The following is a 26169-nucleotide window of genomic DNA, read 5'->3' on the forward strand; positions in this document are numbered from 1 at the left end:
GCACAATTATAAGCCGAGCTATTATTATAGAAAGTAAATTTACTAGCTTATAAGCTAATTATAGTTAGCTTAGGTTAATAGCTTAAGTTACCCAAAGTAATTGAAAAATTAGCTAATAACAACTTCATTACCTGCCACTGTTTATAAGCTGCTTTTATTACCGGTGCAATGCCAGGCATTCATCTAGTACTAGAATAAAAGCCATGTCCATTTGTTTGCCTGTCAGAAGTCATGGTCAGAGAATGGAAAAAAATAACTTAAGATTACATCCTTCGGCATTTGATCTCAGAACTTTCAGCATGGTAGATCACCACTCTAACAACTGCACCAATCAACTATCCATCAGATTTTTGAAATAACGATATGTATAGTTATTCCACCTGAGGCTTTTTTACGACACACTAGACTGCCAGGGTACTACAGATAGACTGCAAAATGCTATACAATTATAAGAATGCTAGTAATTAAAATCAAACAGAAGATTGTACAGATTATTGTATCATGCGATAAATTCAAATGCTACTAACTGCACCTTCAAATAGATCTTTACAATCAGATTACAGCTAGATTCAAAATCTGGAAAAATATCTTATAAGATTTTTCAATATAAATAATATTTATTTTTTGTTTCATATAAAAAAGACATATTTTAAAATATTATATATTTTATTTAATATTTTTTCAACTGCACATAAAAAAGCGTGTTTTATAATTTTAATTATTTTCTAGATATGCTAAAAATTAAATTTCATATTAAAAATAATCTATCATAATATTCAATGAACCACGTGCAAGTTGTACATTTCATCATCGCTGCTGATCATATTTGAAAAAGTCTCCAATATACGACGAGCTGCTGAAATACTTTTTGTAGTTTCTGAGCAAATAAATAGTAATAGATAAATACAAAACACTTAAACCATACGTGGAGTTCATCACTAAAACATAATAATGGTGGAATGTAAGTACCACAACAAATATCTCCCACTGACTACGCAGCTTAAAACAAGTTAATATCAGAAATTACTAACCGAACATTTTAACATTTACACTCTAACACTTTAGCATAGCAAATATTTACCTCTGTGAGTATATCTATGGACCTTATGCGGAGCTATGACTATCTAGACATAACAACTGGGCTGCTAGAATCACTGTTTATTTCTACTAAGAATGGCTGCAATCCTTTTCCTTTGAGCACTATCCATCGACTTGAGTTCTTGCAGCGGCTTACTCTGCGCATTGTCTTTATGAAAATTTAAAGTTTTACTGTTTCCATTAATGATTTTTGAAGGGGCTCTTTTGTCACTTCCAGCGCTGCTACTGGTTGAAGCCGTGCTGTTAGATGGCCTACGAGCAGAGTTCTGGTTTGATTTCTTAAACAGCATCAGCTCTTCCTTACTAGCTGACTGGACACTTGACAGGCTGGCAGCGGGAGATGACGGTCGAGCCGCTGACTCTCTCAGAGATGTAGTCTTAGCTGGGAGGCTTGCAGGTAGTTTAGGACTAGGATTTCTTGAGCTGGGATAACCTGCTGTAAAACAAACAAAATATTTTAGTTTGAATGACAGCTTACTATCCATGAAGTACATATTACCGATAGCAAAGTAGCTTTTGTAGACCACAATTCTTTGACAATCTTAATAATGGATGACATAAAAACCGACCCCTAATCATTAAGTTTTTATACAGTGATGTGGATGTTTCCATCCATGTGTAGTGTATCATACAGTGATAATGATAGGGTATCATACAGTGATGGTGTACTGTATCATACAGTGATGGTGTAGTGTATCATACAGTGATGGTGTAGTGTATCATACAGTGATGGTGTAGTGTATCATACAGTGATGGTGTAGTGTATCATACAGTGATAATGATAGGGTATCATACAGTGATGGTGTAGTGTATCATACAGTGATGGTGTAGTGTATCATAGTACTTGTGTGCAACAGAGCTGAAGAGCTACGCTGGGCTCTATTATAGGGCTCTATAGTAGAGCGATAGTCATGTGAATGTGAGGGTACTATGATAATGGTGAAGATTAAAAAATAACAACTAATATATTACTAATTAATTATTTTTCATAACATTTGCTTAACATTACTTATAATATAATATTGAATACAACCATATAATATTTTTTATGATATAACAAAAATAATAATTATTATTATTATTAATTTTTATATTAGAATTAACATTTTTATTTACTAGATTTCTTGGCTTCATTTAGCAGATTGTAATACTTAGAATTCCTTAGTTTAAACTTTGTCTTGCAGTGCATTGGAACTTTAATGAAACTATTGTTGGCCCACAATCTCCACACCTTTACATACAAATCTAACATTTTGCCTTTTATTATTTGAGACTTTGTAAGCATTGTGCTCAACCATTGGTAGCCAAGGAACGTTTCAGTTTTGGGTTTGGTCCACACAACCTTCTCTTCTGCCATTTTCAGTTTCAAGTAAAAACAGATAAATTAGAGCGATTCAACAACAAATGATTCTACAAAATAATCAGCAGAAAAGGAAGACCTAAATGTGATGCCATTGGCCGCTTTCATGGTATAAAGATGTCACATCACACGGGTGTTTTGCTTTCAAACAGCGACACTGAATGACAACAGAATGAGAGACACAAGCGTCTCTATCATGGCATTACAGCGCCACATAGGGGTGTATCGCTACGCTATCTTTGTATGAAAGGTGGGTAAAAGTCACCCATACAACTACAAGCAAGGCTATAATTTGTAACACATTTTTGTATTATTCAACCAAACAAAAATGTTTTTAAAAGTCAAAGGCCATGCAGAAATGAAAAAATCTCCTGCGCTAGAAAAGAAAGCAGCGACAATATTGTACAGATGTTCAGAGAAGTCAAATCATGCATCGATTGAGTCATATGAAAAATAATAGAATCTATAACCATGCACTGACCTCTGACCTCTATAATGCACTGACCTCTATAATGCACTGACCTTCATCTACATTCCACACTTTTAAAAATTTTCTATGAATTCATTAACTTGATTTTTAAAATCTATTTTGTCTATTTTCATATTTTTAGTTATTCCTTTAAAGGTTGACTTGCAATAAAATTCACATTACAGTTATTTGGTATCAAAAGGTTCACCATGTCTTACTCTGTTGTGTTGTAGGTGAAAAATATGTGGAAATGGGATTACAAGCTCGTAAAAGCTCAAAAACGAACAGTTAATCGCAGCCATCAGGAAAACGCCATAATTTGGAATCTCTTTATTGCGATGACGTTCTCAAGCATTTTGGTTATTGTCTTGTCACGTGATGTTCTCACGTGAATTGAAAGGGCAATAAAAAGCTCAATATAAAACCTATCGTAGCACTAGTTTATGACAAACACTTCGAGTTTTACCGAAGACCCCGTATCAAATATAGATGCTCGCTACGTTACAGTTTTGTTTCGGCCTGGTCTAATCATCTAGTCGTAATCTGATCATGTGACCCAATACTTCCTGCCAAACAGCGCGAATAATTTCTGCAGCATTTTTCGACTATCAACAGGCTCTTCATGTTTACCAGAGAATGATATGCACTCCTTCAAGCTAAGGTTAAAAAATTAAATGAATTTTTGCGCTAGGTTTTAAGATAGCAGTGCTCAAAATGACAGCATTACAATGATGATGAACTTCAGGAAATTTACTAAGGAAATCGGAATGAGCTAAAGTGGCAAACAACCTGACTAACCCATAGTCTTTACTATAATAAGAGTCGTGTTCGCTGTCTGAAGCCGGGTTAGGTTAGAAAAAGATTGCAATTGTATGTGATTTGAACTCGCGACATTTAACTTATTAGACCAATAGTCTACCACAGGAATAATTGTACACATAGTTATTACGCCTGACAATCTCCCACAGCACTATAGACTGACAGAGTTCTACTAGCATATTAAAAGAGAATCAAACAAGAGTACAGCTGTAGTGATCATAATAATGGGACCGCCTGGTAATTCCATAATAATCTTTTTCATTTATAACATAAACTTCCTTTTCCTATAATCTCGGACCATACATATTATATATATTATATATATTATACATATTATATATATTTGAAAAGAAAATTTTTTAGACATTCTGTCTACCAGCAGAGGTGAGCTCTAGTAATAAAATCGAATTAATGGGCACCCATTATATCCTATCAGGTCAGTCTAGGCTTATGGTGTCATACCAAATACCAGAATGCTAGAAATACTCTAAAGGAACTTAAAAGCATCACTAATTAACTTTTATAGAGCTATGTTCTAAAATTATGTCAAATTAAGTTGAGTTTTCCACAAAGTAACAAACAATTTGTTTTGGATTTTTGTACCGCTTTAGGCCAAAAATGGCATATTGCACCAAAATCAAACCAATAAAGCAAATATCAGTTAGTCTTACATAATATTCTTATCCAGTGCATTCTTAGCTTTCCATTGATGTGCATATTGTCATAATTCGCGTAGTACCCACGGAACAGTATATGAATTAACAACAAAAAAAGTGTTTATGTCAAGTGGTCTCATAATTGCGATCACCACTGTAAATATGCAAGACACCTGACGGTTTCTTGAGAATGAGAAGTTGTTCTCTCGCTTCTCCCAATGCATCAATCAGCTCCATCCTCTCTTCACACTCCCTGCTCACTGTATCCTGTAAGACTCTCAACTACAATATAGATGCTGAAAGTTTATAAAAAGTAACATGCCCTAAAATATGCAAGCTGCAAGAGGGGAGCCGTGTAAGATCAATCATGGATTTGTAACATTTATGTAAATAGCAGCGCTACTTTACTGCAAGAAAACACAAGCTAATATATACTCGCTTGTGTCATCTCAATTACACTATGCATCGGGGAGCAAACTATCAAATAAATGCATTATCTACAGCGTTCCACGCTGCCGCAGCGTCATCCACAGTGTTCCACACTGTCACAGAATCATTCACAGTGTTCCACACTGCCGTAGCGTCATCCACAGTGTTCCACACTGCCGTAGCGCCATCTACAGTGTTCCACGCTGCCGCAGCATCATTCACAGTGTTCCAAACTGCCGTAGCGTCATCCAGTGTTCCACGCTGCCGTAGCCTCATCCACAGTGTTCCACACTGCTGTAACGCTGTTCACAGTGTCCCAGGCAGTTGCATCGTCAATAAAGTAGGAATGAACCTAGGCACCATCTTTTGATATCTCGGTTCTCTCCTCAATGTATAAGTATAGTTTTCATCTTGGCGATGTACTTGTGAATGGCACAGACACCATCCCACAGGCTTAAGCGATCAACTATAAGGCGAGTATGGAGCCAGTGAAGAACTTGTTAGAAACAAAATACATGTACCAGACTTCATCAAGTTCATGTTCTCTCTAATGCTCCACCATATATATCTTCTGGCACAAATTGAAGCCCATAAAGGGTGGTTGAAACTGTCCAATGGCAGCTCGGCAGCAAAAGCATACCCTATGTACTAGCGATGGATTTAAAAAAATCACCTACTTTTTCTCAGTCTGTGATACCGAGGTCGTAAGGTTAATGATGAGGTCATAAGGTTAGCCACATTAATTTATCAGTGTTTACTTTATTTGAAAAGTTTAAACCTAAGATAAAGCATGAGAGAATTTGGAATGAATGAATGGAATTTGGAGTCTGTCAGAAGAAGAGTCTGTCAGAGGAAGAGTCTGTCAGAAGAAGAGTCTGTCAGAGGAAGAGTCTGTCAGAAGAAGAGTCTGTCAGAAGAAGAGTCTGTCAGAGGAAGAGTCTGTCAGAGGAAGAGTCTGTCAGAAGAAGAGTCTGTCAGAAGAAGAGTCTGTCAGAAGAAGTCTGGTGGTTAAAGATAATTAAAGATAAACTTATACAAATTGTAATAGATTTCATCAGAAATTATCAGTATTTTTCTATCAATTGATGTTTGAGGTGATCTGTCTGCCAGGATGTTTATAGATTAAAATCGACAAAATTTCATCACGGTTACAACACTCAGATTCAGCGAAAGTGTGGTTATAACATCTGTAGTTGCAAAGAGATCGACAGAACAGAGACGTGCAACGTTGCAACTTTAACTCAATAGCCATTATCAGTTACAGCAACAATAGTGACTAGTGACGTCATTTCATACGTATTTTCTTTTGAGGGTTTTAACCGCGATCAAGTTTTGTCAATTTTAATCTTGAAACATTCTTGTTTCAAGATTAAAATTGACAAAACTTGATCGTGGTTAAAATGCTAAGATTCAAGATGCGATTGTGACATTTATAGTGGCATTTTGGCAAAGAGACTGAATAGAGACGCGTAACACTACAAGTTGAACAGAATGGCCAATATCAAGAATAAAAAAGACAGGCAGAAGGGATACTAGTCATTTCGGCATGTATTTTTCTTCTAAACATTTTAACCACAATAAATTTTGTCGAATTTAACCTTGAAACATCCTGGCAGTCAGACCATCTCAAACACACAAAAAAAGCAAATGATTGAAAAATACTGATATTTTCTGATGAATCTACTAAAATTTGTGTAAGCCAACCAGCTTCCTTTGTCATCCTTAACAACCTTTGTAAATGCCTCCACGAAGAACCTGGATGATGAATGAAAATTATACACAAAACATAGATAGAAGAAATAAAAAAGCCCATTGGTTAGGTTGGCACCAATGTGGCATACTTGAGTATTTTGTGCCATGTGAATGACCAGTAAAATGCTAAACAAACCTGTTCTTTGAAGCTCACAATTTCAGCCTCCTGCGAACGTATTTTATCACTGCTATCTTCCAATGACCTCTCCTTGTCACTCAACTGGGACTTCAAACTCAACATATACTCCTTGTCTCCAGGATCAAGTTTGCCTGTATACAATTAATTAGCAAAACATTAAAATATTTTTTGTGAGAAAAGATACCTACATGTAGGTATAATTGGCTGCCAATTGGGTACCAGTGGCTGCTAGACTTATTTTAATATTTCTATATTAGTGATTAAATTCTTATATTTTAATAACTAAAAATTCCCCTGTCATACAGCCCACGACCAAAGTGATATTGGAAAAAAGAAAGGGTACTGATGGTTGAGAAATGCAATATTAGCAGTCAAATGGCACTGCAGTGCAATAGGATAACTGCAATGGTAGCTGTAATGTACTGGGTGTGGGTGTTATTATATACAACAAACAGCAATAATGAAAGGAAAAGATTATATGTTAATATCTCTCCCCCTGCAATAGGAGAAATGCCATATTGGCCAATATTAGAAGTAAAATGCACTGATATTATTAGAATAACCAATATTATTAATATAGTAATAATATAAAACCAATGCACAATTTTGTTTACATTTCAAAACGTCATAGCTAACAATATCACGAAGTTGTGATATTTATATAGATTTTTAGAAAATCTATTTAAAAAATGTTTGGTCATGACAAACAGCAATGATGAAAGGAAAAGATTATATGTTTATATCTCTCCCCCTGCAATAGGAGAAATGCAATATTAGAAGTAAAATGCACTGATATTATTAGAATAACCAATATTATTAATATAGTAATACAGTAATAATAGAAAACCAATACACAATTTTGTTTACATTTAAAAACGTCATAGCTAACAATACCAAGAAGTATCAAGAAGAATATCTAAACTTATAATTAAATATCGTAATCTCATAAGAATCGTTAGAAAAAAATATCATCGTCATTTCCTTTACTTACGCTGCATTGGACATCAGTTAGAATACCAAAGTACTCAAAATTGTCTAAAATGTCAAGTTACTTTGAAATCCGCAAAAATGAAACGATTTCAGTACTCCTACGTTAATTACAGAAACCTTCGGCAATTCGACAATGCTATAGACTGGTGAAAAGTGCACGTTATTTTTTCGTGAAATGCGCCCGACTTAATCGTTCTATTCTCTGTCGCTCGGTGTTTCAATTTCCGGTCTTAACTTTTTATAAAAGTGAGGCTTAGCAAGTTTTAATAACGATTTTCGTCCAAATAAATCTGTCTATTTTGTGTATAATGCGATCAGATGAGTAAGTTTTAAGATAATAACGACGGTTTACAAAGGCTTGGTAACATATTTAAATAGGCTTATATGTGTTTTGTATCATTATTATACTTTAACGATTCTACAAAACGATAGTTAAATTTGTTGATGAAACTTCGAGACAAAGGTTCATCTCATTGTTGATGAATAATTTTCGGAAGTTGTGTGCACATGTGCATTTATCATAAATCTCCCAACCAATCGCTTCGCTCGTGTTTGGTCGTGGGACTAACATATTTGAAGTTGTTTTCTGATGTAACAGCTTATTCTGTCTTCTTTGAACTATACAAGCGTCCAGGGTAAGCAAAGAACAGTAACATAACAGTAATTTATTAGGAGCAAAGATAGCCTCTGCTGTCTATAGTCCACCTACAAACTATAACTATAGGGTATAACTGAAAGTTATAGTTACTATTACCATGGAACCAAAGCTATTATAATAGCTGACACACTTGTAACAGTTGTTAGTATCATTGCAGCAACTACTATCAGGACTGTAAAGATTGCATGAAATAATGTCACACATTTAGAATCTGTAAAAATTACATGTTGTTTGTTTTAGGCCACATATAAAGCCCATATTTCACACTATTTCTGCCGAGGTTAATGATGAGCCATGCTGTAATTGGGCAAGGCGTTACCCAATCAATTGAGATATTTTGTAATTTTTATTACCTCCTTACGTACCATGAGCCGTGTAGTGCGGTTGGGCACAGTAGTACTATAGTATAGTAGTACTATAGTAGTACTATACTTTAGTAATACTATAATAATATTAGCAATACTAGTAGTATATCAGAAAGTGAAGTGAGTGAAAGAGACACTGAGACCAAAGCCGGTAGTAGCAGTACAGAAGCTAACCATGCTGAACAAATTTAATTAAAAGCTTTTATTTTGGTTTCAGCGAGTAGGTATTATAAACCTTGCTTGTATATGTCACTTGCTTTTAGCATTTTATATATTATTATTACTTATTTTATGAATTTGCAGATTTGTCTTATCGTGTTTAATCACTCTGAGGCCATAACAAGCAGTAAAAGCTCCAACTCAGTAAAAATGACCAAAAACTCAAATCTGTACAAATAATTCTTGAGTGAATGTAAAAGTTTACTCTAGCCCCACTTACCTAGCCTGTGCTCCAAGTTGGCAATTATACTTTTAAGGTTTTCTATTTCTGATCTCAGTCTGGCCTCAGTTCCCAGAGCATCAGCCTTAGCAGTTTCAACTTGCCGCTTTAATGCTTCTAGCTCCGATTGGTTAGCGGCCTGAGATCGCAATTGACTTTTCAACTAAAACAAAGGAGTAAATAATGTGAGCGAATATTAAGGCGGCCTGAAAATCACCTCCGACAGTAGGTTTTTAAATACACGATTTCCATATGAGCTCTTACTACAGAAAATTGAATCATCCAGAGGATATCAAGCAGACAGTATTTAATTAATTACTGTGAAACTGTCCAGTTCGTATCAAGAAGGGCACATTAGGTATCCTTATGTACAACTAATGCTTCCTCTACAGCTAAAAGTGTCATCTACTTTCTTTGACTAAATTGCCACTAACAGAGTATTTATAGCCAACCTTCGATGTTATCACGGATAGTCATCCTTCACCTTGTCAGCAAAGCTTTTATCCACATTTACAAAAAGGGTAATGTTGTATAAAGAAATGTTAATATTTTTTTAACATCTATTTTAATCTGCTTACATGAACTATTTTATTATTTGTACCTTCAGATTTTCACACGGGTGAAGGATTGCCAAGCTGCTTTTACATACTTCGCGAGGGAGTATAAAAGTGTGCAAGGCCAACTCACCCTTGCTATTTCTGACAAGCATTGCAGGTGAGTATAGAAGTGTGCAAGGTCAACTAAACACTGCTAAATCTGACCCACATTGCAGGTGAGTATAGAAGTGTGCAAGGCCAACTCACCACTGCTATTTCTGATACACATTGCAGGTGAGTATCGGAGTGTGCAGAGCCAACTCACCACTGCTATTTCTGACACACATTGCAAGTGAGTATAAAAGTGTGCAAAGCCAGCTCACCCTTGCTATTTCTGACAAGCATTGCAGGTGAGTATAAAAGTGTGCAAGGTCAACTAAACACTGCTAAATCTGACCCACATTGCAGGTGAGTATAGAAGTGTGCAAGGCCAACTCACCACTGCTATTTCGGATACACATTGCAGGTGAGTATAGGAGTGTGCAGAGCCAACTCACCACTGCTATTTCTGACACACATTGCAAGTGAGTATAAAAGTGTGCAAAGCCAGCTCACCCTTGCTATTTCTGACAAGCATTGCAGGTGAGTATAAAAGTGTGCAAGGTCAACTAAACACTGCTAAATCTGACCCACATTGCAGGTGAGTATAGAAGTGTGCAAGGCCAACTCACCACTGCTATTTCGGATACACATTGCAGGTGAGTATAGGAGTGTGCAGAGCCAACTCACCACTGCTATTTCTGACACACATTGCAGGTGAGTATAAAAGTGTGCAAGGCCAACTCACCACGCTATTTCTGACACACATTGCAGGTGAGTATAGGAGTGTGCAGAGCCAACTCACCACTGCTATTTCTGACACACATTGCAGGTGAGTATAGGAGTGTGCGGAGCCAACTCACCACTGCTATTTCTGACACACATTGCAGGTGAGTATAGGAGTGTGCAAGGCCAACTCAACATTGCTATTTCTGACACACAATGCATGTGAGTATAGAAGTGTGCAGGGCCAACTCACCCTTGCTATTTCTGACTTTGAGTCATTACTGAGACTATCAACGAGTTTTTGATGTTTCTGCTTTTCAATTTCCATTTCCATGACAAAATTCTCTTTCATACCAGACTCTAACGCTGACAGTTCAGCCCGGTGCTTGTTCCGCTCTTTCTCAAGTGTCTCTTCCATCTAAATGAATAACGCTCAAGATCAGGGATCGGCACTCTGAAGGTTCTTTGTGAACTAATCAAATTCTATTGAAACTTGAGAATTATAAAGTATAATGGGACATTACGCCTATATAAATAAATATTAACTAAGAATACTTATAGTTATCGTTACTACAACGCTGTTTCCTAGAAGTCTTGAGCTCACTCGACAAGAAACAGTGTTGTATTAACTATAACTATAAGTATTCTGATTTATACTGAGAGACAATAATCATATAACACTCTAGTAACGTTTCCTTTAGTATTGAACTGCTCTCTTCCTAACACCACTAACTTAAAACCATTTATATATATATTTATATTATATATAAATATATATATTTATATGTGTATGGACATTTCATATAAACCTCCAAACAGCGAAATAAAGTTGCTAAAATTTCAGTGTGTAGGTAGGCTACTAATCTCTTGCACAAGTTCTTAAAAACTAAATTTTCAAAATTGTACAAACTTTTCAAAACGTTAATCTTAAATAAAAAAATTGTAATAAATAATGTCTGTGAGTTGCCATCTTGAATTCTTACAAATACAGTTAGTAAAGAACTCAGAAGACAAATTTCGCTATATAGAGAGCTTTATCGATTTTAAATATGCTCAAATATGTAAAATATAGTTTATTTAAAAATTCATCAACTAAATTATTGTAGCTTTTTTCATTAATTTTACTGTACAGAACAATTTCAACGTTTTCAAATAAAAAATTCACCCTGCGCTTCCTGATTCACACATTTCATTGCTTGTACTATAAATTTTAATAACTAGGAACTTTTTATTATATTTCAAACAAACAAAATGAAAACTAATATGCAATAATGCATTTTCATCAAATATAGCTGAACATAACAACTGTTTTGAGATTCATAAATTGTCATACTTTTTCATAAATTTATTGCTACGAACTTATGTTAGTTGCTTGCTATTAGTATTGATTGTAAGTCATTTTCTGTGTCTTCTGTCTTGCAGAACTCGATTATCTTAAATCAGAGACCCCTGACCCTACCTCCATCAGCAACCGTAGAGTTACAAATAAACATCAGCTCATATAGTAGATTGTATACATTCACCTATTCTTAGAGAACGTGAAACAGGAAATTATTAGACAAAAATACTAGCGAACCTTCTTTGGCCATTTGTCAGCTTCAGCAACCTTTCGCTTGAAGCTCTCCCTGAGATCCTCAATCCGATTCTGGTGGGCGGTGATCATCTGCTGCCTGGCATCAAATAGAAGCATAAAAAGTGCACCACACAAGTTGCCTATGTTTCACATTTGATTAACTAGCAGAATGCCTAATTTAAATATATATTTTCCACATACAGTGTGACCTCTGCTTACGAAAAACTACATATAAAATTTCTTATAACTTTCTACAATTTATTGCAACATGTTTTTACGTAGAAATATTGCTCGACTTATGAAAGAGGTTTCTAGATACGAACTGAAAGGCCTTTTGTATTTCGGCTTGTTTCATTTGTTTGAAAAGCAAAACAAAAATAAACAATGAATAAGAAAAAAGAAAGAAATTTCAATTTTATTGCGTGTGCTCCATTTGAATTTACTGTGTATGTTTTGAATTTAGCGTGTGTTCATTTTCGTATACTACATTTTCTCTAAGCTGTCAACCGCTGGCTGTCTCCTCCCACTGTTGTATAATTTGAAGTTATCATATACCGCATACTGAGTAAGACTTCATTGGTTTTTAGCAGTTCAAATTCTGTCTTTTCTGTATGATGACACAGTTTTTCAGTTTGTAGTGATGTAAATAAATCTTTCTACTTACATTCTTAAAACATTTATTCAAAGAGAAACAAAGCCAAGGAACAGTACAACACACCTTTTCTGAGTGCTGTCCTACCCCTCCCCACTGATTTCACTTAGCCTCGTCTAGATGAGGCTAAGTCTAGATGGCCAACGCCAAAGAAAAACAAAGCATGCATAGTTTTTATTCGTTATTTCACAGTTCTAATTTTTTTCCATGTGTACTTTTTAAATTACTAAGTAAATATTTAGATAATTCTAACATTTATTAGATTTTTAACCCTTACGCGTATTAATAATTCATACAAATATTATGTCTGAGTTTTATGGGAGATTGGAATGGATTAAGGCATTTATATGGTAAAATGCATTTCTACTTACAAAATTTCCTACTTACTAAATAGTTTCCGGAATGAATTAATTTTGCAATAGGAAGTTCTACAGAAGTAAGATCGGAGATGGTGTATATGACTCGCTCATTTGTCTAACAATTATGAAGATAATAGACTGTAATGATGTTGAGCGTGCAACCTTAGCAATAACTGAATTTGTCTTCCCCTTCCGTAGCAACACAAACTTAAGAATTATCATTATTAATACCACTATTGTTGTTCAAGCTTGATTTTAGAACTCACTAGAAATATATGTGATTTATATATAAATCTCACTGTTTGTCTGTCTGTCTGTCATCTGCTCAATTATAACTAACATCTATATAGTTACACAGTTGCAGTTAAAATCACCTTCATAGTGAATTTGAACTCACAAAACTCAAACCACAAGTCTGCTAACAAGCACTACAAGGCTGCCGTTCTTATCACACCCATCGCTCTTACCATATATGGTACATCCTTTTCGTGATTGCACATGCCAGATGTGCAATTTTTATTATTCATTAATATAACCTTTTGCGTTAAAAAAAAGACAATTTTTTATTATTATCTATTTTTTCAATTTCAAACTTTCAAATGTGCCGTTTCAATTTCGAGTGTGCCCGGTTTCTCCTGAAGGCGTTAGCTAAATCTATGAAGTAGCTACATAACTAGATAAATATTATACTTCTCACATATCCAGACATGTAAAGATCGTGTATTTAATTGAGTAAACAGTAATGATTAATGGTTATACTTGTTTTTCCTTTTTAAACTCAAGTTCTAGAGTGATAACTCATCAAGTTTTTGTTAGTAAAAGATTTGAGTTTAGTCAGCATCGACCCAAACACTTAACAGAAAAGAGCAAGAAAGGATATAAATTGTGCTCTGACCTTTCAACCTTATAAGCCTCCAAGTCAGCCAACACCCTGTCTAGTTTACTACGCATATCTTCAGATTCACCTGCAACAAGACAACAAGATAAATGCTACAGAAATGGTGAAGAGCAGGCGGTAGACACATGCAATGTCTACTTGACCCGAACTACTATTCTGGACATCGAACAAACTTAATATGTCATTCATATTTAAATTAATTACTAGTATTTATTTTATTACATTTATTTATCTATGCTAATTGTTGTGGCAGGATATTAATCTAGCTATTAATCTATGTTAACCTATTAATGCATTAGCTAGCTGTTAATCTAGCTGTTAATCTAGCGGTTAATATATTAATCTATTAGCTAGCAATAAATCCAGCTATGATAATCTATTTATCTATTAGCTTGCTGTTAATCTAGATATGCTATCCTAACCAGAAGTTTGACATACGAATAAAAAGATGCTGGTATGTTGAGGCAATGGTTCGTAATAGGGTTCGTTAGGGTATCTTGGGTATCGTTAGGGTATCTTGGGTATCGTTAGGGTATCGTTAGGGTATCTTGGGTATTGTTAGGGTATCGTTAGGGTATCTTGGGTATTGTTAGGGTATCGTTAGGGTATCTTGAGTATTGTTAGGGTAATAATGGTTCGTTAGGGATCGCTTGTCTATCAGTTGTTGCTGAGATATACTTGACTCACATTATATTTGTTTATATCGTTACTACCTGTATGTGTATGTAGTCTGCACTTAAATATTTAAAGTTGAATGTACTTATATATTATTATACACATTTAATTACAGCAATTGTAACCTCGACCAAAAGCACTAGAGTCTGACTGAAAACACACAGTTATTTCATAAGTTATGTTGCAAGGATGTTTCAAGATTAACAAAACTGACAAAACTTCTTGATTGTGGTTCAAACACTGAGACTGTGGTTCAAACACTGAGATTGTGGTTCAAACACTGAGATTATTGTAGCTATTATAACATTTATAGTTGCAAAGAGACTGACAGAATAGAGACAGATAACACTGCAACTTGAACGCAATAGCAAATATAAACTATACCAATGATATCAACTATAGCAATGATAGCAACTATAGCAATGATAGCAACTATAGCAATGATATCAACTATAGCAATGATATCAACTATAGCAATGATATCAACTATAGCAATGATATCAACTATAGCAATGATATCAACTATAACAATGATATCAACTATAGCAATGATATCAACTATAGCAATGATATCAACTATAGCAATGATATCAACTATAGCAATGATATCAACTAGTGAGGTCTTTTCAGCACATATTGTACTTCAGAGCGTTTCAACCGCGATCAAGTTTTGTTGATTTTAATCTTTGATCTTTTAATCTTAAAACATCCTGGCTGTCAGATCACCTCAAACATCAAAAACCATCGCAAATGATAGACAAATACTGATACTTTCTGATAAAATCTACTAAAATTCTACGTATGTTCATATTTAAAACACTCTTATCAACGATGTAAAAATGTGCGAGAGCTATTTTATTACTCAAAACCTTCCTGCTGTCCTTCCTTCCATAACTTATCTATGCAGCCTGATTACTGTAAATATTACTTTGACAACTCTACAAATAACACATTGACAGCAATATTAAGCAATGAAATACCTGTAGTGTCATGGTGAAGGACCTCCATAACTGAACTTCCAAACTAACTATACTGGCTCTTACTAACTCTATAGCAATTACGAAAGAATAGGTCATTTACCTTTCGACCTCGCCGCTGCCCTTTCCTTGTCCACTTTCTCTTGTATGACCGATTCATTCTCCCTTAGTATTTGAGAGTAGAGCTGTTTAAGCTTGCCTAATTCCTCTTCGCTTCTCTCAAGCTCATTATCGAGGCGAGCAACACGCCTTTCGTACGCCTCCTCATTAACTTTCATCTGTTTTCCTATGCCATCCAACTCCTCGCTCTTCATTCTGGAGATGAGCAAAGGTGAAAGCATTCAGATCTCGTTATATAGGATGAAGAATGTTTACAGCAAAAATATATTTGCTATTTTTTAATCTGATGGAGCATACTAAAGTGATCTAGATATTATTATGATCTCTGCTGCACGAACTACACCAAATACGGTAATATGGTGAGGTCCAATTCAACTAAAATTCATGTACTGTACTGTATGGTCTATGTATATTATTTGATTGTTCTCAGCTCTATTATTACAGTCAAACCTCTTAGCATTACAGTAGAACCTCTTAGCATTACAGTCAAAACTCTTAGCATTACAGTAGAACCTCTTAGCATTACAGTCAAAACTCTTAGCATTACAGTAAAACCTCTTAGCATTACAGTAAAACCTCTTAGCATTACAGTCAAACTTCTTAGCCTGACAGTCAAACCTATTTGCATTACAGTCAAACCTCTCAGTCATACTTGCCAATTAGTTGAGAAAAAAACGCATGAGATTGACGGTAAATGTAGTAGTTGAATCTGAAGCCTAGATTTCTTTGTGAAGTTTTTTTTCTTCATTAGTACCTACATAGGAGGCCCTCCCACAATTTTATCCAATGTTTAGGTACTCTATTATCAATGTGAGGTCATGGTCGTTTGCCAACGATATGTCACAGTTCCATGTATAATCTTTGTTTATTGATGAAAAACTGTAGAGCAAATTGTTAGACATCAGTGCTGCTAAATCTAAATAGCCCAGGTTTTATGGCAAGCATACGGTTTAATAGTGGTCGGTTTCATTGTTGCTAACTTCGTATGATGATGAGGGCTCACAACTAGCAAACAAAGGGAAAACGACAAGTAAAAAAATTAAACCACTACTTTTATTGAAAAAGCTGGAGGAAAACGGGAGATTTTGTGCAAAAGGGAGACTGACTTAAAAAACTGGAGGGCCCGGCCAAACCGGGAGACTTGGCAAGTATGCTCTCAGTATTATAGTCAAATCTCTTATAATTACAGTCAAACCTCTTAGCATTACAGTCAAATCTTGACTTACGATTACCAAGAAATCTTAATATACAGTCATACCCCAACATACTAGAAAATCAAGACACGAGCTAAGTTTCGAGTAAGTTTGCCTTGAGGTACGAGAAACCTTTGAGATACGAGCATACGAGCCGGTTCTTGATGGCCAATAGATTGCCAGGTACATGAGAGGCCACTTTCGAGGACAGCATCGCTTGGTCTTTCTCGTCGAATCAGTTTGAAAAAAAGTTTTTTAAAAAGGTTGGCTAGAAGTTATAGTGAAAGAGAGGCAAAAAGCGTCCAGCTGAAAACAGACAATACAAAATTAAGACTGACACAATTAAAGTTAAATTTAATAAAAGATTAAAACTTAGCCTTAAGTGTGTGTTTAGTACGCTCAATTCATTTAAGTTAAATTCAAAGTTTGTGTTACGTAGTGTCACAAAAGTCTAGTGTACCGGACAAGTTGCTGTCAAGTCTCTCTCACACCGCCATTAGCCACTACATCTGTCTCCAAGGTAAGAACTCCATACAGTACTGTACATAGTAATGTTATATTTTATTGCAGATCATAATGACTAAATAAGTATTTGTTACTTTGTTACTACCGGTTATTGTTAGTAATTATTGTTAGTAGTTATTGTTAGTAGTTATTGTTAGTAATTATTGTTAGTAATTATTGTTAGTAATTATTGTTAGTAATTATTGTTAGTAGTTATTGTTAGTAGTTATTGTTAGTAGTTATTGTTAGTAGTTATTGTTAGTAGTTATTGTTAGTAGTTATTGTTAGTAGTTATTGTTAGTGTTGCTGTTAGCTAGTAGTTGTTGTGACAATGATATGAAGGGACAAAAGCTTGAAATTCCTGAAAGTAGAGAGCCTGGCCATGATAGAATTTATAGCAAAAATAGTTTGTCAAAACTACAAAAGCAAACACTATATAAAAAGTTATGTATTGTAAATTTTCTGTAGTCCAAGTTAGACTAGCTCCATGTCTCTACATTCTCCCCACGCCCCATTAGTCTCCTATAGTGCCAAGGCTACATCTAGATTTGCAAGTTGTTAATGTAGAAGAAAGATAACAACATAAGCCTCTCTTTACTAGCTCTGTTTCTTATGAACAATTTTAAAATTTTACATTCTGATTCTACATAGCTTCATATAATTTATATAATATGTATTTTTCGAAATGATATATATATATAACTACGTAAATGGCTTATCATTACTGTTTTATTTAAGCTAGAGAATGAAGTAAACAAAATACAGACTATGCTTATAAAATATCTGAGCCAAAAAAGGAGCGTTTTGCCATGAAAAGGAGCGTTTTGACATCTAATGCGAGGAATGAGCCATATCTATGACATATATAAGCCATATATATGTCATATATAAGCCATATATATGTCATAGATAAGCCATATCTATGACATATATAAGCCATATATATGTCATATATAAGCCATATCTATGACATATATAAGCCATATATATGTCATATATAAGCCATATATATGTCATAGATAAGCCATATATATGACATATATAAGCCATATATATGTCATAGATATGTCAAAGTTTGGCTAGTGGTACAGAATTCACAAGCTCAGATCATCACTTCTCATTTAGCTTTCTAACTTTGAAGAACCTGAGGCTACGAGTTAAGAATTTATATTTAGTAAAATCGATCTATGGTGAGGATCCGTAGAAAGGTACCGCAGAAGCAATTAAATGCCATGTGCAACAGAGTACAAGAAAAATACATTTTAAAAGCACAAAAGTGGGTGCGCTGACATCACATCTGATTGTTGATTGCCGTGAATTTCATGGTACTTTCTGTCTTATTTCACAATCATGTACTCCAACCCATAGCTTAGCATACAGCTATTCATAAACTACTAACCGATGACTTTGTTTTACGCTTTCCATTTCTGAGGACATACTCGTCAGTTTAATTTTCAATGTCTGCATTTCTTCTCTCTCATCTAAAAGAGCAGTGGATATGAAACTTAAAAGTTCATGTACTTTTAATGGTTAGCTATTTAAAAAGGACTTGTTCGTAACATGCTCTTCACAAAGATTCTTTGATTTCATCTTTTCGAGACATTTCAATTAATTAACGCATTCATCACACAACATATCACTGCTTTCATTCAGTTTGCTATATAAAAAGTCAACCATAGAGCTAACTAAATACTAACCACAGAGCTAACTAGATACCAATCATAGAGTTAACTAGATACCAATCATAGAGCTAACTAGATAACAATCATAGAGCTAACTAGATACCAATTATAGAGCTAACTAGATACCAATCATAGAGCTAACTAGATATCAATCATAGAGCTAACTAGATACTATTCATAGAGCTAACTAGATAACAATCATAGAGCTAACTAAATACCAATCATAGAGCTAACTAGATAACAATCATAGAGCTAACTAGATACCAATCATAGAACCAACTAGATACCAATCACTGGGTTGACTATATATCAATCATGGAGCTATCTAGATACCAATCATAGAGCTAACTAGATACCAATCATACAGCTATCTAGATACCAATCATAGAGCTAACTAGATACCAATCATAGAGCTAACCATATATCAAGCATAGAGCTAACTAAATACCAATCATAGAGCTAACTAGATATCAATCATAGAGCTAACTATATGTCAATCATAGAGCTAACTAGATACCAATCATAGAGCAAGATACCACGCATAAAGCAGACAGCTTTGTCTTTCTCTTTCTCCAGTTCAGATATTCGAACCAATAGCTTCTTGTTCTCTGAGTTTGCAAGTTTCTCAGTATTAAGCTGGTCTGAGAGAGTACTTATTGTAGAGTCACGTAGCAAGACATCTTGCCTAAGTTGACTCACTCTTTCTTCTAGCTCCTTTTCCTCTAAAGCAACCATATCAAACTCAGCGATTTATGATTATATCTCATATGAGTCATACCTCAACACACAAGAAATTTGAGGTACGACGAAAATTTCAAGCAATTCTTTGCCTTGAGACGTGAGACAAATTTGAAACTGTTGTTGATGTGACCGCTAGGTGGCCGAGTATGCAAGAGGCTGCTTACCGCTCACAAGCATCACTAGGTGTCGCTCATCGGGTAGGTTTGAGAAAGTTTTAAAAACGTGAAAGTGAAAGCAAGGCAAATAAAGCTAAAGGCAATTAGGAAGAAGACAATAAACAACAGCGGAGACAAAATTAGAATTAATTTTAATGCAAGATTAAAACTTCTTCTTAAATGTGCTAAAAGTAAGCTAAATTTAAAGCTTATGCTGTGTTCCATAACGTCCCAAAAGTGTTGCACACTAAATGTGTTGCTGTTCGCCTCTGCCTTGAAAATACGAAACCCATACAGTACTGAACATATAATGTTGCATTTTATTGCAGATCGTAACCACTAAGTAATAATACAATGCAATAATACTGCAAATGGCCCAATTACTCATCTCAGACTAGATTTTAATAGCCATTTGCCGAATGGACATTTTGCCATTTTCCGTTGATGTTTGAAATCTTTTTAGCCAGGTTTTTAAAGAACACAAACCTTTAAAAAATTAACTAAAATGATAACGAAATGCATATGAGTAGAAAAAGCTAAAGTGTGAGCATTTAGTTCATAGGGCCTAGATATAAATCTCAGTGTTTGCTCTATAAAAATAAAGTTTTCATGAAACTGAAAGCAAAAGTGCTAAAGCTAAGCAGTCAGCATGCGAGTGGAAAAATACAAACTACAAATAAAACTTTTACTCAACCTTGGAGGCTGTGTAACATGCCTATCATAGCCTGAGTACCAGCTCTATCATAGCCTGAGTATCATCTATATCATAGCCTGAGTATCATCTCTATCATAGCCTGAGTAACACCTCTATCATAGCCTGAGTATCGTCTCTATCATAGCCTGAGTGTCATCTCTATTATAGCCTGAGTAACACCTCTATCATAGCCTGAATACCATCTCTATCATAGCCGCAGTATCACATCTATCATAACCTGAGTATCATCTTTATCATAGCCTGAGTATAATCTCTATTGTAGCCTGAGTACCATCTCTATCATAGCCTGAGTATCGTCTCTATCATAGCCTGGGTAACACCTCTATCATAGCCTGAATATCATCTTTATCATAGCCTGAGTATCATCTCTATCGTAGCCTGAGTACCACCTCTATCATAGCCTGAGTATCGTCTCTATCATAGCCTGAGTAACACCTCTATCATAGCCTGAATACTATCTCTATCATAGCCCGAGTATCACATCTATCATAGCTTGAGTAACATCTCTATCATAGCCTGAGTATCATCTCTATTATAGCCTGAGTGTCATCTCTATCATAGCCTGAGTAACATCTCTATCGTTGCCGATTTGTGATATGTCAAATTTGTGATTATGAACTTGAAGGCAGAAAGCTCAGCAATAAAATAAATAACTACGAAACAGTCAATAGACTAACTCAGAATTAGACTGCCGCAACACACCCTTGCACATCTGACAGTCTGCATACTTTCAAAGCTTGAAACAATGTCAAACCATGATTATAATTAATGGATAGTTCAATTCTTTTTGAATACTTATACCAACTTTTAGTTGAAGCACCAAATATTGAATCATTTGACGAAAAGCGTTTCGAAATTATGCTAATACACCTACATATATACATCTGCCCTACTATGATATCGTACTTCATGATTTCTAAGAGAAAAGAAGTGCCTACTGAAAAGTAAATAAGAAATCAAAAATGATAACAAGTTGATTAGCAAATAGAACCTCAAGCCTAGACTCACTGAGTATGACTCACTGTGTATGACTCACTGTGTAAGACTCACTGTGTATGACTCACTGTATATGACTCACTGTGTAAGACTCACTGTGTGAGACTTACTGTGTAAGACTCACTGTGTATGACCCACTGTGTATGACTCACTGTGTAAGACTCACTGTGTAAGACTCACTGTGTATGACTCACTGCGTATGACTCAATGCGTATGACTCACTGTGTAAGACTCACTGTGTGAGACTCAATGTGTAAGACTCACTGTGTATGACTCACTGTGTAAGACTCACTGTGTATGACTCACTGTATATGACTCACTGTGTAAGACTCACTGTGTAAGACTCACTGTGTGAGACTCACTGTGTAAGACTCACTGTGTATGACTCACTGTGTAAGACTCACTGTGTAAGACTCACTGTGTGAGACTCACTGTGTAAGACTCACTGTGTATGACTCACTGTGTATGACTCACCGTATATGACTCACTGTGTATGACTCACTGTGTATGACTCACTGTGTATGACTCACTGTATATGACTCACTGTGTGAGACTCACTGTGTAAGACTCACTGTGTATGACTCACTGCGTATGACTCAATGCGTATGACTCACTGTGTAAGACTCACTGTGTGAGACTCACTGTGTGAGACTCACTGTGTAAGACTCACTGTGTATGACTCACTGTGTAAGACTCACTGTGTAAGACTCACTGTGTGAGACTCACTGTGTAAGACTCACTGTGTATGACTCACTGTGTATGACTCACCGTATATGACTCACTGTGTAAGACTCACTGTGTATGACTCACTGCGTAAGACTCACTGCGTAAGACTCACTGCGTAAGACTCACTACGCAAGACTCACTGCGTATGACTCACTGTGTAAGACTCACTGTGTATGACTCACTGTGTAGGACTCACTGTGTATGACTCACTGTAAAAGACTCACTGTGTAAGACTCACTGCATAAGACTCACTGTGTATGACTCACTGTGTAAAACTCACTGTGTAAGACTCACTGTGTAAGACTCACTGTGTAAGACTCACTGTGTAAGACTCACTGTGTATGACTCACTGTGTAAGACTCACTGTGTAAGACTCACTGTGTAAGACTCACTGTGTAAGACTCACTGTGTAAGACTCACTGTGTGAGACTCACTGTGTAAGACTCACTGTGTATGACTCACTGTGTATGAATCACTGTATATGACTCACTGTGTATGACTCACTGTGTATGACTCACTGTGTATGACTCACTGTGTATGACTCACTGTATATGACTCACTGTGTGAGACTCACTGTGTAAGACTCACTGTGTATGACTCACTGCGTATGACTCAATGCGTATGACTCACTGTGTAAGACTCACTGCGTAAGACTCACTGCGTAAGACTCACTGTGTAAGACTCACTGTGTATGACTCACTGCGTAAGACTCACTGCGTAAGACTCACTGCGTAAGACTCACTACGCAAGACTCACTGCGTATGACTCACTGTGTAAGACTCACTGTGTATGACTCACTGTGTAGGACTCACTGTGTATGACTCACTGTAAAAGACTCACTGTGTAAGACTCACTGCATAAGACTCACTGTGTATGACTCACTGTGTAAAACTCACTGTGTAAGACTCACTGTGTAAGACTCACTGTGTAAGACTCACTGTGTAAGACTCACTGTGTATGAATCACTGTGTATGACTCACTGTGTAAGACTCACTGTGTAAGACTCACTGTGTATGACTCACTGTGTAAGACTCGCTGTGTAAGACTCGCTGTGTAAGACTCACTGTGTAAGACTCACTGTGTATGACTCAATGTGTATGACTCATTGTGTAAGACTCACTGTTTAAAAGTTGATCTACAGAAGACTGCATAGTCCTGTGCACGAGTTGAATAGAACTGGTCGAGTCAGATATATAGTTACTCATATCGCTTTTAGTTGATGCTATGGCTTCTTTCTGTTGCTTCAGTGTTACGAGAAACTCTGCTAAGACTTGACGAAGATGAGAGTTGTCTTCCCTATCAAAATGAGATGCATATACGTTAAAACTGAATATTGACAACACCAGTTATGAGACGGCCAGTGGATCAACAACAGACTAAAAAATAAACAATTTTCCTAATTATTTGAGGTCTTAACACGGTATTCTTCGAACACAAAGTTCCTGAGATTATCTAAACCTCTAAAAATATTTGAGATTAACTAAACCTGTAATCAAGACTCCCTGAGATTATCTAAACCTGTAATCAAGAGTTTCTGAGATTATCTAAACCTGTAATCAAAAGTGTCTGAGATTATCTAAACTTGTAATCACAAGTCCCTGAGATTATCTAGGCCTCTAAAAGTGTCTGAGATTACCTAAACCTGTAATCACAAGTCCCTGAGATTATCTAGGCCTCTAAAAATCTCTGAGATTATCTAAACCTGTAATCACGTCCCTGAAATTATCTAGGCCTTTACTCGATACAACTTGAAAGAGATAACGCCTTTGTTCTAGCGAATTCTCATAAGTTTAAAGTCTGATGACATACCTCACTTATGATATGACTTACCTCATAGATATACATTGACTCTCTTTAGATTTGAGAACATCCGCCAACTCTGATTTTTCAGCTTGGAGGCTTATATAGTCTGTATCTTTCTTTTCTAACTCTGCTTGCAACATAGCCACCCTTGAACATAAATGCTTATGTGATACTATGAAGAGTATCTACTTCGTTCGTGAAGACCAGCAAAATAAAAAAAGTAAAAAATACAAGTAAACTCACAATTTGTCTCTTTCTTGCAGCTGTGATTGCAGGAGATCATTTGAACTTTGTGCAGTGGACAGAGATGACTGTAATTTCTTTTCCCTCTCTTCACTACCTATATATATATACTACATATATATACACTCAATGCATATACATATATAAATGTAGTGTATAGATATACTACATAAATATACCCTACATATATATATTATATATATAGATAGATATAGATATATAATATATATATGCAGTGTATATATACTACATATATATACACTGCATATATATATTATATATATATATAGATGGAAATATATATATATATAATATATATGCAGTGTATATACACTGCATATATATATATATATATATATATATATATATATTATATACATGTATATATATTATATATATAGATAGATATAGATATACTAATATGTCTAATGGAAATCTTCTGACTAAAAAAGTGCTCCATGCCATAAAGGCAGTGCATATAGAATAGTTTACAAGAAGATAAGAATTTTGACTATCATATTTACAATACTAATAGTTTCGTGTTAAAATTATATACATATATATTATATATATATATATGTGTGTAGTGTATATATATAGTGTATATATATATATACACTACATACATATAGTAGCATATACATATATCACAGTGGCAAGTAATATATATGCATATATATACATGTATATATATACAAACTGATGGTGGTATAAAAAGACACAACTCGCCTGTTTGGTCTCTTACCTCGCAACACCGCTAATTCGGATTCAACCTTAGCCAGCTTCTCCTCTAGTGCCTTAATCTCATTGTGAATCAGATAACTGACTCCACAAAACTGACAGACCGTGTCATCTCTTTCCATAGATTGAATTTCTTCTGGCAGCGGATGCTCTGGTTTATAATGATCCATACTTTAAGATATTAACGCCTGCAACCAATATTTATAGCCAAATATAACTTCAGAGGTCAAGTGGTTAGATGCCACAACTGTGGTCTTAAAACACAATGATGAATAGTTTGTACCTTGCTAGGTTGAAGTAAAGGCTGTTTGAATTTAAGAACTAATACTTATTCACTGACACCATATTGTATTATTACCTACTAGTATTTGCAACACTCACTCATTCAACTGGTTCATTTTATTAAAAGCGTTTGCTTGTACTGACAAAACAAAGATGCTTCCTCATACAGCTGCTACTGTACACTACCTGTCTGTGTGGTTCTGGCTTAGCAGAAGTGAGCGGGTGCCACGTTTTTTGTGTAATTATATAATTAAAAGGATTGCAACACATCACTGAACTATAATTAATGTTTTCAAGCTTATAATAGTTTGAATGTTGTAACCAAATATAAATTATGCTCATATAACAAAAAAGCTTATGAATTCTGCGACAATCCCTAAATTGAATTTTGAATTAAAGAGGTATTTTATAAAAGCCCTATGTTGATTTGACATTTATTGATAATTAGTCAAATGGCAGCAGTGCACTGGTATTGAAAAAACCGCTTTTAAACAGTCATATGTAATGTAGTTGCCTGCTATTTGCCATGAGCCTGGCACATCGCCAATGACTAATTTAAGCCGTGAGAGCAAGCTTCATTAATGTTGCCTAACACAGAG

The 26169-nt window shown here is 35.3% G+C and overlaps 1 protein-coding gene across 1 annotated transcript in view; it reads right to left on the reverse strand.

The window, feature by feature from the left end:
- Positions 1–729: 729 nt before the first annotated feature.
- Positions 730–26169, reverse strand: part of LOC137404961 (cingulin-like protein 1) — a 29105-nt gene continuing 3665 nt past the window's right edge. Inside the window, exons 2-15 of the mRNA XM_068091189.1 lie at positions 25293–25476; positions 24548–24644; positions 24332–24451; positions 23622–23797; positions 19705–19890; positions 18886–18967; positions 15773–15984; positions 14015–14084; positions 12112–12205; positions 10789–10953; positions 9175–9337; positions 6720–6853; positions 4576–4684; positions 730–1534 (exon numbers count right to left, since the gene is read on the reverse strand). Coding sequence (XP_067947290.1) covers positions 1152–1534; positions 4576–4684; positions 6720–6853; positions 9175–9337; positions 10789–10953; positions 12112–12205; positions 14015–14084; positions 15773–15984; positions 18886–18967; positions 19705–19890; positions 23622–23797; positions 24332–24451; positions 24548–24644; positions 25293–25458 — 2157 coding nt within the window. The 5' untranslated portion in view covers positions 25459–25476 and the 3' untranslated portion in view covers positions 730–1151. The remainder of the gene's footprint in view (positions 1535–4575; positions 4685–6719; positions 6854–9174; positions 9338–10788; positions 10954–12111; positions 12206–14014; positions 14085–15772; positions 15985–18885; positions 18968–19704; positions 19891–23621; positions 23798–24331; positions 24452–24547; positions 24645–25292; positions 25477–26169) is intronic.

Source organism: Watersipora subatra, chromosome 9, assembly GCF_963576615.1.
Source record: "Watersipora subatra chromosome 9, tzWatSuba1.1, whole genome shotgun sequence".
Classification (NCBI taxonomy): Eukaryota; Metazoa; Bryozoa; class Gymnolaemata; order Cheilostomatida; family Watersiporidae; genus Watersipora; species Watersipora subatra.